Below are 12,945 nucleotides of genomic sequence, written 5' to 3' on the forward strand. Positions count from 1 at the left end.
CAGGAAGATCCCTTGGAGAAAAAAATGGCAACCTATTCCAGTATACTTGCCTGGGAAATCCCATGAATAGACGAGCCTGGCGGGCTACAGTCCATGAGGTTGCAAAGAGTCAGACACGACTTAGCGACTAACCAACAACAACACGGTGGCAAGAGGGCAGCCCCTGATCCCTGATTGCATCTCCCCAATCAGCTTGGCCTTTGCTGCAGAGCCAGACCCCCCCTCCACCCCTAATCTCACCGTGGCTGCAGGGCAGTCCCCTGGGATGGAGGATGTACCAGATGATGGGACTCCTCCTTGGGTGGCGCCTGGGGACTCAGCATCCTGGCCCAGCCACACAGCCAGGCCTGGGGATGAAGGTCAGGAGCAGTGGCTACCCGTCCAGTCCTGAACCAGCTGCTCTTCTTCACCCCCAGGCCCACAGGCAACAGATGGACGCAAGTGTGCTGCTCAGTAACGCCTGCCGCGGACGTGTTCCTCTGGCATCCCAAGAAGGCCTGAGCTTGCACCGCGTCTTGCTGCCCGGAGCCTGGGAATCTGGTTCTTGTTGTCATCCTAATTCTTCTACTCCCGATAATGCTTGATGCCAGCCAACCACCCAGTCGAGGTGGTTCCCAGTCAGAAATTAATCATTGTCTAAAACCTAAAATCTAATGAAAACTTCCCGTGCCCAGGAAGGCATGGGAATTGGGAAGAGAGGGCCGGGTTGTGGGTCTTAGTGAGCTAGTGAGAACCTGCCAGGTACCTCTGAGGACGGGTTCTGAGTGCCTCGTGCCAAGGGGCTCTCGTGTGCCCCTCAGTGTCCAGTTTCCACACTCCCCCTTCCCCTCCCCGGCCGTGATCCTTCTGTCTCAAAGTGTGTCCTGTGACCCTGGGTGAGTTCACTGCATTGTGTCACATGGCTGGCTGCTGTCCTGCATATCAGGGTTTATATTAGCACATTGTCTACATCAGGTTGGGCTGCCATTATGAAACACTATAGACTGGGTGGCTTCAACAACAGGCATTTATTTCTCAAGTTCTAGAGGCTGCAAGTCTAAGGTCAAGATTCCAGCAGGGTCAGTTCCTCCTGACAGCTTGCTTGCTGGCTTGAGGGGAGGAGAAGGAGCCTTCTCTAAGGGTATTAATTACGTCAGATCAGACCCCAACCTTATAACCTCTTTTAACTTTAATTACCTTTTAAAGATCATATCTCTAAATGCAATCACATTGAGGATTAAGGCTTTAAGAAATGAATTTGGGGGGGGCATATTTCAGTCCACAGCACACATCTTTTTTTTTTAATTGAAGTATAGTTGATTTACACTATTGTATTAATTTCTAGTGGACAGCAAAGTGATTCAGTTATATATATTGGGTTGGCCAAAAAGATTCATTCTGGCTTTTTCATAACATCTTATGGAAAGCCCAAATGAATTTTTGGCCAAAACACATACACACACGTATATTCATTTTCAGATTCTTTTCCATTACAGTTTATTATAAGATATTGAATACAGCTCCTTGGTAGGTGTGTGCTAAGTCACTTCAGTAGTGTCTGATTCTTTGGGTCCCTATGGACTGTAGCCCACCAGGCTCCTCTGTCCATGGAATTCTGCAGGCAAGAATACTGGAATGGGGTGCCACATCCTCCTCCGGGGGATCTTCCCAATTCAACGATTGAACCCACCAATCTTATGTCTCCTGCATTGTCAGGCAGGTTCTTTACCAGTCGCACCACCTGGGAAGCCCCTTATTTATCTATTTTACAGATAGTCATTTGTATTTGCTAATCCCAAACTTCTAATTTATCCCTCCCTGCTTTGGGAGGTGATTAGTTTTCAGCGAGGTCATGAAGGTGGGGCCCCAATGATGGGATCAGTGTCCTATTCAGAGTGACCAGAGAGCTGATCTCCCTCTCTCTGCCATGTGAGGACATCAGGAGAAGACAGCCCTCTGCAAAGCAGGAAGCAGGCCCCCACTCCAGACCATCATGCTGCACGCTGGTCTCCTCCCCAGCCTCCAGAAATAAATGAGAAATAAATACCACCCACTCGATGGTGTTTTCTTACAGCCATGTGAGCTAAGACACACCTACCTAGACCACTGCTTCTCAGCAGCAAATCCCTGGGAAGACAAGTTTCTTTAGAAGGAACGTGCCCTGTGGTTAAGGGCACAGGGTCCATATGAGACCCACCTGAGATCCCCTCCGTCCTCTATACTCACCAGCCCTGTGAATGAGGGAGGGTCACTTGCCTTCTGCGATCGTTTTTTGTTTTTTTTTTTTTTTTTTATCTCCAAATGAGGACAACACAGAAAACACAGTCGTGGAATTCTCAGAGACAGTAAGTGAGACTGTGTCCACTAGGACCTACCCTAAAGGGGTCACTGGGTAAATGTATCCCTGTTAACATTAGATTCATGCCATGGACCCATGCCTCTTTCCCATGACTCATCCTTCTTTCCCAGGAAACGGCATTGCCAGTTCCTGACATTTTTTAGGTGTCTCTTTTCTATGCACTAGGTCTGGGCTAATGGTTTCTATGATATTTTTAACAGTAAAACCTTTTTTTCCCCACATCACGTTTTTTGTGGAACTCCAGTATCTAAAACTGACAGATGTGGAGGTTGTGTTAATTGCAGCTGATGTGAGGCTCGAGACCTCCGTGAACCCCTTCTTGAAGGAACCCAGAGGCCCTCCAAAGAACACCATTTGAGAACCACTGCTCTGGGCTGCCCCACTTCCCTTCTACTCCCAAAGTCTTGTTCCTGGGACAGCCCAGTGTAATTGTCCAGGTTTCTTCTTCATAAGTAATAACCTCATTCTGGTCTTGCTTCCTGAAGGTAACCTGTTTAGGAGTTTCAGGTGTCCCTGGGCTCACCAAAAGTACATTTAAGGTCCTTTGGCCACTCTCTTAGGTGTGCATGGACTTTGCCACTTGACTCACAGAAGTTCATTGCCTAGTTCTAGGGGTGCACCTCTGTTGCCCCATGTATTACCAACCATTGTAAACGAAGTCTAATTTGTATTGCTCAATAAGGCTATGCCTATAAATAAACCCACAAATCAGGAAAAAAATTGCTTTGTCATATTCTGTGTCCTGGTTTTGGTTTGGAAAATGGGTCACAAGAGGGAAACAGGGGAGTTTTATACAGAAAAGACAGCACAGAACCTGGGTCTCTGCTCACACCAGCCACAGGGATTCCAGGGCCTCACTTCAGCGAGATCTATTTGGCTCGATTCTCCGTGTTGCTCTTCTGAGGCTTCAACCTCGGCGAGATAAGCTCGATCTTTCTTTTTTTATTCTTGTAACAGCTTTATATTGAGATATAATTCATATAGCACACAACTCACCCATTTTCAGTGGCTTTTAGTATATTCACAGAGTTGTGCAGCCATCTCCGTGATCAATTTTAGGACGTTTTTGTCACATGCCTGCCCCCACCCCAGAAAAAACTCTGTATGCATTAGCAGTCACTCTCCTTCCCCCTAACCTCCCCTCCACCACCACCACAACTGGGCAACAACTAATCTGCTTTCTGTCTCTGTGGGTTCACCCACTCAGGACATTTCATATAAAGGGTGTCTTTTAACATGTGGTCTTTTGTGTCTGGTTTCTTTCACTGAGCATGTTTTCAGGGTTCATCCATGGTGAGGCGTACATCAGCACTTTATTCTTTTTTATTTTTTAATAATACTCCACTGTGATGACATACTGCATTTCTGTTCATCTACTCATCAGTTGATGGATGAGTGTCCCCACTTTTTGGCTATTATGAATAATGCTGCTTGGAACATTTGCATACAAGTTTCTTTATATTTAGACAGAGTAACTACTTTTTACAATTTATTTTAATTTTTAAAAATTGAAGTACAGTTGATTTATAATACTGTGTTAGTTTCAGGTGTTATAGCACAGCAATTCAGTTATATATACATATAGTCATTTTCAGATTCTTTCCCCTCAGTGCTACGAACTGCTGAGTTTAGCTCCCTGTGCTACACAGTAGGTCCTTGTTGGTTACCTATTTTATATAGTAGTGTATATATGTTAATCCCAATGCCTGACTTTATCCCTCCACCCACCCTTCTGTGTACAAGTTTTGATGTAGAGATTTTCAGTTGTGTAACTGCCTCTACTGAGAGAATGAATGATATCAATGGCTAGATTTATTGTTTTTCATGCACCAAATTCTGCTCTGAGCACTTCACACGTCTTATCCTTGTCATCTTCACTGTAGCCCGAAGAATAGGCTCTCTCCCCATTTTACAATTGAGGAAACTGAGGTCCCATAGCTAACACGGGGCAGGGCTGGGATTCGAACTCAGGTTGACACATGTTCTTAATGCATATATACTTAATACTGCTTCCAGAAGTTGGGCAGCTGTTGGTACCATGCCACTCCAATCATTCACCCTGATTAAGTCACGACGATTAAATTTCAGTGGTGTGCCCCTTATATACATTGTCTTACCAAATCCTCACACCGACCCTGTGAGGTTGTCTTATCGATACTGTCCCTGCCCAGTGAGGAGAGAATTTCATAGAAACTGCTCACCGGGTGACACGTCTCGTCGCTGTCCGAGCGTGCAGAGCCAGAGGTCAGCAGGACCTCCAGCTGCTCTTTGAAACCACAGCTCTCCCTCTCAAACCTGGCCTCCTTCAACCCTGTATCACCTCGAGGACAGTTTCTCATATGCCCAGAAGTACCATTTTCAAAGCAGAGCCACCATCTGCCTTCTTCTGCACAGGTGTGCCTGTGTGTGCTTGGAAGCCTATATCCAAGGGTATCGCCGCGCCCGAACCTGGGGTCCTCGTGCGGGTAGGACCCCTGGTGGCCTACCCTGATATTGCAGGGTTCTTGAAGTGGTTCGTCCCATTAGCGTTCACGCTACACCGCACTACAAGCCTAGACCCTTAGGTAGAGGACTTGCTTTTGCACAGTTCTGAGGATGGCAGGGTGGAGGCGGAAGGTGGCAGTGGGAGGGAGACTGGAGCAGAGGAGGGTGACGGTAGAGGGTACCAACTGTGTCCATGTGGTTGCCTGCCCACAGCCGCTATCTTGGATGACCCCATGGAGTGCAGCAGAGGGGAGCGGCTGTCCATCACCCTGGCCAAGAACCGCATCAACCGCGCTCCCGAGAGGCTGGGCAAGGCCAAGGTCGAAGTGGACATCTTTGAGCTTCTCAGAGACAGCGAGTACGAGACTGCAGAAACCAGTACGTAGAATGGGCAGGGCTGCCCTCTGCTTCCCCTGCTGGCAGAGGAGGGGCTGGTGGTGTGAGCTGCACCCATCGACAGACCTATGATGCAGGGATTCCCGAGAGAGGGAGAGAAACGTGCACCAGGAGGCCCTGTAGGGCTTAGTCTAAACAAGCTCCCAGGCTTTGTTGTAAATCATATGTAGGGTAGAGTTGAGAGAGGAAATTTATTCATTCTTTCATCTTACCCACTCATTCATTCCTTCATGTATTGATTCATTCATCTCCTGGACATTTTGTGCACAAATCCCTAAATGAAACCTTGTGTGGGATTAAGAAAGGAGAGATCTGGCCAGCCCCAGGGAAGCAGAGTTGTGACACATCTGTTTCCTTCCTGTCTTGATTTCTTGTGCCGAAGGCAGTGCTGTAGGAAGAAGCTGAGACTTGGGCTGGAGTTCAGCCACTCACTCTTGAGGATAACCTTGGACAAGTCAGTGATTCTGTTAAGCCTCAGTTTCTTCATCTATAAAATGGGAATGCTAAGTCCTACTTTGCAAGTCATTGTGAGATTTAAATGACTTACAAAATAGGAAAGTTCTCTGTGAGTTGCAGTGCTTTACAGATGTACATAGTAGATCCCTCCAGTCACACTTATGGAGCCCCTCCTATGTGCTGGGCACTGCTTTTAATTCTTCCAGCAGCCAGAGAGTTAAGTGTTATTATTCCAACTTTACCAAGAAACTGAGGTTCAAAGACTTTGGGTAACTTGCTCAACGCCAGAGCTAGTCAGATGCAAGTCCTAGACCCTGAACTTGCATCATAACCTTGCCAGTCCAGTGTCTCACCTATTCCACCTCCCCTGCACTTCTCTGGTGTGTTGCTGGTATGATCTACACAGCTTAACAGGATGAGCTTCCGGGTTAGTGGGGTGATGGCTTGTAACTTAGCTGTAGATGAACAGCCCCAGTTCAGAGGGAAGGAGGGGAGCCCCTCAGCCCAGAGAAATGATAGCCTTTGTTCCCTAAGACTCTGAAGTCCCATCTCTTCCTTTCCCGTCCATGTGACAGTCTTCAGTGACAGTCAATGGCAAAACCAAACCAAACCAAAGAACAAGTCGCTTAAGTGGGTATGTCAGACATGTGGTCTTCTGCATGTGGGCCCCGTGATGCTCTAATCTGGACTATTACTATTGCAAGAGAAGAAATGTATTCACAGTGGCTTAAGTACAAGCAGTAGGATACTGTATGGATCCAAAGAGGGCAGGAAGGGAGGAAGGCAGTGGCTCTCTGTATCATAGCTTCTTTGATGCTCCTGTTGTGTCAGATCCATGCTCTGCTCCTTCTGCCACTTTCATTTCCCTGGCTTATTCATCATGTCCCATGATGGCCGTCCAGTTTACAGTTTGTTCATCCATTTGGGAAACTTTTACTGAGTGTTAGCTCTGTTTCGGGCCTGACGCGGGATATCATGTGTTGGGAGCAACAAGACAGATAGGGTCCCTGCCCTCGGGTGGCTTATAGTCTGTCTTCATTGTGCAGCTCCCCCCAGTTTCTGGACCAATTAAAATTGGCTGGTCTCACAAGCCACAGACATTGGCCAGCTGACCTGAGAGCTACTTTTGGGGAAAAAGTCCAGTCCTAAACACTGAGGGTGGATTCCTATCATATGAAGCAGTTGTTGAGGCCAGCGGGATGTGTGGACACAGATTCCTCCAGAAGGAAGCTTGGGGGAACAGGTACTTGGAATCGTCATTCGTTTATTCACTTGGTCAGTCAATAAATATTTAGAGGGTGCCTGCTGTACTCTGTCCTAGACAGTGGGGGTTCAGTAAGACACAGATGGAAATCCCAGTTATCACAGAGGTTAAACTCTAGTACAGTGAAAGGAAGATTCAGATTTCTCAGGATCTTCCAAAGGAAAGCAGAAATACCAGCAATGACTTCCTGTGAAGCTCCTGGTCCTGTCTATACTTTGGTGTGTTTTTTGTCCAGGAGGGCAGGTCTCAGACAAGAATCCAGATTTCTAGATAGTTCTCATAGTCTGTTCTTTGGAAAAAAAAAAAACAGCTCCCCCTTCTTTGGTTCTTCAGAGTTTCCCCTGCAGAACAGAAAGCATGGATTGCCCTCTAAGGATGGGGGTCATTAGCAGACGTAAATTTCTTCTCCCAATGACCCGGGCTTAGCAGAGTCAATACATCTAAAATATTAAACCAGAGGAATCAGAGGAATAAAGAAAACATATCTTTAATCCATGATACAGAGCTTTGGAGCATCTTTCTAAGGCCCTTCTTTTAGGCACCAAATATTTTACTAACAAGTGGCCCTTGGTTCAGCTTTTACATCTCACTGTGTTTGAGGCATGATTAGCATTTGTTAGAAAAGAGGGCTTTTGGATCTTTCTACCCCAAAGGCTTTTCATCTAAAGCCAAAGCTGCCCCCCCACAATGGATTTTAAATACCACCCAGATAGTTCATAGAAAGCTTCCAGCCCCACTTTCCCCTCCCTCAGTAAGGGGTAGAGAGGGTGGTGGGTTAGCACTTCTGGCTGAAGCATGGTGGGGTGGGACCGGTGGTCAGTGGCGGGGTGGAGGAAGGAGTTTGGAAGGAGGCAGGATCCCAGGATGAAGGCGGAACAACAGCTCTGCTATCCCTGCTTGGAGAGACTGTAGGACAGAGCAGGAGGATCCGATTTACCTGGCTCTGTTACCTGTGAGCTGTGTGACTGTGACAGGCTGTTTAACCATTTCATGCCTGGATGATAACACCTCCTAGGGTCATTAGGAGCACAGCAGGAGACAGTGCAGGTGAGTTCATTAGCACCTACACATACCAAGTAGTTAGGAAGTGGCAGCTATGGATTTTGTTTTTTGGGTTATTCTCTCCACGGGCTTCTCTGGTGGCTCAGACGGTAAAGAATCTGCCCACAGTGTGTGAGACCCAGGTTCGATCCCTCGGTTGAGAAGATCCCCTGGAGAAGGAAATGGCTACCCACGCCAGTATTCTTGCCTGGAGGATCCCATGGACAGAGGAGCCTAGCGGGCTACAGTCCAGGGGAGTCACCAAATTGAACACAGCTGAGCAGCTAACACTTTCACTATCCTCTCCACACATCCCTTGTGCCCCCGCCCCCTTGGATCTGGCTTCCTCTTACCATCACCTCTCTCTCTCCTCTCTCCTCTCTCCTCTGTCTCAGAGTTCAGCCATCCCTCCCAGGCAGCCCAGTCCACCTCCCAGCCTCCCCTCACATGGCCTGTCTTAATGTTAGGTGCCTCCTGGGGCCTCGATCATAATTGAATATTCCACTCTCTTTCCCTTTTTCTGGGTTGATGCCTCCGACAGTTTTGAGCCTTTGGAAGTCAGGGTATGCTGCCCAGAGCCAGCTACTGCTCAGTCTCGTGGTGGTGGTGTCTTCCCTGGGCTAGTGGCTGATTTGCATTGCTAACTTAAATCCATTTGAGTGGCTCTGGGGCCCTGACCAATGCCCTCAGCCTCATATGTGTCACCCTGTGCCTGGGGACTGCACTTCAAGGAGATGAAAGAGATCTTAGTGATGGCATTCTTGGTTGTAGAAAGCAGAGGCTCTGGGTGAAGATGGTAGCAATCCTACAGGGTACCCTTGTGCATGCTCTTGGCAATAGGCAAGTTTCAAAAACTGCACAAATAATGAGTCACACTTGGGGTAGGTGTGTCATTCAAGAGAAGCAATGGCAATTTCAGAACCAAAGGTGATGAAGTGTAAAACTAAAGATGCTGGGGTCTGGAGTTCAGCTTTATTTGGTGGTTGAAACGGAGACTGGGAGATGGAAAGTATCATATGGGGTGTTAATCAATAACAACCTGGGTCCCCTGGAGAAGAGAATGGATGCTAACTCCAGTATTCTTGCCTGGAGAATTCCATGGACAGAAGAGACTGGTGGGCTACAGTCCATGGGATTGCAGAGTCAGACCCAACTGAGTGACTGAGACTTTCACACACTTGGACACTGGAAAGATACAAGTAGCAAACCACCTCGCTTCTATCTGGTTCACATAGATTTTCATACAGCGAGTTTATCTAAAGTGAAGGTCACCTATAAAGCTCCCTCAGACCCACGTCTGATCCCCTCCACCTCTCTGCCTGGTCACCATCATCGCCTCGGGCTTCTTGATGTTTGATTTCCTGACTCCCTCTGCACGGCCCACAGATCTGAAATAAGAGGGCTGGACGAGACCTATCAGGTCACCTCCCTGCCCGCCTGTCCCTTCCCTCCTTCCTCCCGTATCTTATCTCCATCTCGGCCTTTCATGTGCAGGCAGCTCCCACAGGCCTTGCCCTCCTCTGTTCCTATAGATCCCTGTGTCTCCTGTGGCGAACATATTAGAGCTTAACCAAGCGCCACCCCCTTATCACCCAGACACCCGGAGGCGCCGTGCCTGCTACTGTCAGAGCCAGTCTGAGGCTTAATTTACTGCAGAGCTGAAAGCAGGAGCCTTCCTGTCAGCCCCTCGCCTCTGCCAGGGTCTGTCCCTCTGAGGCCAAGCATGCCATCAGCTGTCCATGCCGTTTCCCCTGGAAACCCAGAGGTGCCTGGTTCTCAGACCCCGCGAGGCCCCAGTGATGGGCAGAGAGCATGAGGTTCCAGCTGCCTGGCTGCCCCTCCTGCACAGGCTTCTGAGCTTCTCAAAGGCTCCGCGGGCACGACCTCCAGCGATCCAGAGCTGTTTCTAGTAAGTGAGGGCTGAGGCCGAGCAGGGCCCTGTGGGGCTCCTGGGCACAGAGGCCTTTCTGCCCCTCATTTCTTGTAGGCAAGACTCCAGCCTCCATGACCTCTGAATTCCAAAGGGCACAGCAGTTGCTCATCAGGAGAGGAGCAAGCAGGAAACCACCTGTTGTTCAGTCGCTACGTCGTGTCTGACTCTTTGCGACCCCTTGGAAAAGCCCCTGATGCTGGGAGAGATTGAAGGCGGCAGGAGAGGGGATGACAGAGGATGAGAGGGTTGGATGGCATCACTGATTCAGTGGACATGAGTTTGAGCAAACTCTGGCAGATGGTGAAGGACAGGGAAGCCTGGGGTGCGGCAGTCCATGGGGCTGCAAAGAGTCAGGCATGACCTAACGACTGAGCTGAACTGAACTGAACTCGACTGCAGCACTTCAGGCTCCTCTATCTCCCAGAGTTTGCAAAGATTCATGTCCATTGAGTGATACTCTCCAACCAACTCATCCTCTGCCACGCCCTTCTCCTTTTGCTCACAATCTTTCCCAGCGTCAGGGTCTTTTCTAATGAGTAGACTGGACCACCTAAGACCCTGCACATACCCTAATCTTGTCAGCAACCCCACTCTTTTGAAACTTTGAAGAAGAAAGAAGAATGCAAGTCTGTTACTGCCTTGACCCTTATCGCATACTCCTGCCTGACTGGATGCTACTACTACTAAGTCACTTCAGTCGTGTCCGACTCTGTGCGACCCCATCCCTGGGATTCTCCAGGCAAGAACACTGGAGTGGGTTGCCATTTCCTTCTCCAACACATAAAAGTGAAAAGTGAAAGTGAAGTCGCTCAGTCATGTCTGATTCTTCGCGACCCCAGGGACTGCAGCCTACCAGGCTCCTCCGTCCATGGGATTTGCCAGGCAAGAGTACTGGAGTGGGGTGCCATTGGATAACCTCTCCCTATTACCCAAAGAGGGGGCCATAGTTCTTGAGGCATTAGCCTATGGTGCTCCCTCTTTGCCTGGCAAAGAAATAAAGCCACTCTTTCCTTCTCTACAACTCTGCCTCTATGTTTCTGTTTGGCATTGGTGCACAGAGAGCCAAGATTTTGGCAACAGGGCTAACATTCCTCCATCAGCTCACTAGAAAGACTCCAAGTCAGCATAAGGGAGAAGGTGAGAAGCCAGAAGAGAAGGCATCCAAACAGTGATGTGTCATTCGACAAGTGTTCCCTGCTCCCCTTTCCTCAGCTGCCCACATCATGTATATATAATAGGGACTCAGAGACATGTTGACTTACAGTGCTAAGAAATCAGGAGGAGAAGGGGACAATGGAGGATGAGAAGGTTGGATGGCATCACCGACTCGATGGACATGAGTTTGAGCAAGCTCCGGGAGTTGGTGATGGACAGGGAAGCCTGGCATGCTGCAGTTCATGGAGTCGCAAAGAGTCAGACACAACTGAGCGACTGAACTGAAGAAATCACCTGGCCCAACTGCCTCCTTTTACAGAAGGGGAAAACTGAGGCTCACAGTCTTTCCCAGAGGACAGCTGAGACCACACATCTGAAAAGTGACATTAATCTCAGTAGCTCTGTTGTGGGCTTGCCAGGGAGTGGCTCAGAGAGGAGCAGAGGGAGATCAGAAATAGGTCATAGGTGTAGCTGGATGGTCAGGTAAGGCCTCTGGGCCAGGCCTTGGAATGACTGACAGGTGAGGCACAGGGCAGAGAGCATCCACACAGAAGGCTCAATAGTATGCTTGAGGCAGGAAAAAAAATGGGGCACTTTGGGGCACAATGACAGCTGGACCTGGCTAAAACAGAGCGTGTTTATGGGGGCTGTGGCGATGGCCAGGACTGGAGAGCAGTGTAGAATAGGGGTCAAGACCCTAATCTTGGGTTTACCAGCATCATGGGATTATCACCTGAGCCTCAGACTTCCCATTTGTAAAATGGGAATACTATGAGTTCTCACTTCATGAGGTTGCTGCAAGGACTGAGATAATGCACTTAGAAAACTTAGAGCAGTGCCAGGAGTCAGGTGAACTCTTGATAAATTTCACCTATTAATAGTATTATCAGTAATAGAACTATTATTGTAACCCCTCCTTCATGGGATGATTGTAAGGCTTCGGGGTCCCTGGTGCCTGCATGTGTAAAGTCCCTATAAATGGTATTGCTGCTTCTGCGGTGATCTAAGGTTGAGGCTTTGAGTGATACGTCATTGGTGACAGGAGCCAAAGACAGGTGTTTCTTTTCCTTCCAGTTTTATTGAGATATAACTGACATACTGCACTGTATAAGTTCAAAGCATATAGCATAATGATTTTACTTACATACATCATGAAATGGTTATTACAGTAAAGTTAGTGAATATCCATCATCTCACATAGATACAAAATTGAAGAAATAGAAAAAAACTTTTCCTTGTGATGAGAACTCTTAGGATTTACTTTCTTGACTTTCATATAGAACATACAGCAGTGTTAATTATACTAATCATGTACTTAACCTGCTTAGTTTTTTTATAACTGAAAGTTTGTACCTTTTGACAGTCTTCATCTAATTCCCCCTCTGAGCACTCCCCACCTCCGGTGAGCACGAATCTAATTTCTTTTCTGTGAACTGGTTTGTTTGTGTTTGAAAGATAATTGATCTGCAACACTGTTGTTTGCTGCTGTGTAACATAGTGATTTCATATTTCTATGTATTACAAAATGATCGCCATGATAAGTCTAGTTACCATCTGTCACCATACAAAGATGTTGCATTATTATTGACTATATTCCCCATGCTGTTCATTTCATCCCTATGACAGCCAGGGGCAGTTTTGAGATCTCAGATGCTCTGGGTCACTCTGACCAGGAACGTATCCATCCTGGGGCATGAAGGTTTAGAGACCTGGCTCTCCACCCTCACATTTCCCCTCTCGCCTAGGAAGTCAGCAAGGCCATCCTTTAGGTCCTGGTCTGCTCACAGCGCTGAGTGGACCATGCCCTGGAGGCTCCGGTACAAGGAGGAGACGGTCCTTGGCGCTGATGGAGGGGGCCGTGTGCCCCGCGCGGACGGT

The 12,945-nt window shown here is 48.1% G+C and overlaps 1 protein-coding gene across 1 annotated transcript in view; it reads left to right on the forward strand.

Annotated features, from left to right (window-relative positions):
- Positions 1-12,945, forward strand: part of GRIK4 (glutamate ionotropic receptor kainate type subunit 4) — a 227,549-nt gene that overhangs the window by 59,054 nt on the left and 155,550 nt on the right. Inside the window, exon 2 of the mRNA XM_061130385.1 lies at positions 5,036-5,200. Within this exon, the coding sequence (XP_060986368.1) occupies positions 5,056-5,200 (145 nt within the window). The 5' untranslated portion in view covers positions 5,036-5,055. The remainder of the gene's footprint in view (positions 1-5,035; positions 5,201-12,945) is intronic.

This window comes from Dama dama, chromosome 1, assembly GCF_033118175.1.
Source record: "Dama dama isolate Ldn47 chromosome 1, ASM3311817v1, whole genome shotgun sequence".
In the NCBI taxonomy this organism is placed as follows: Eukaryota; Metazoa; Chordata; class Mammalia; order Artiodactyla; family Cervidae; genus Dama; species Dama dama.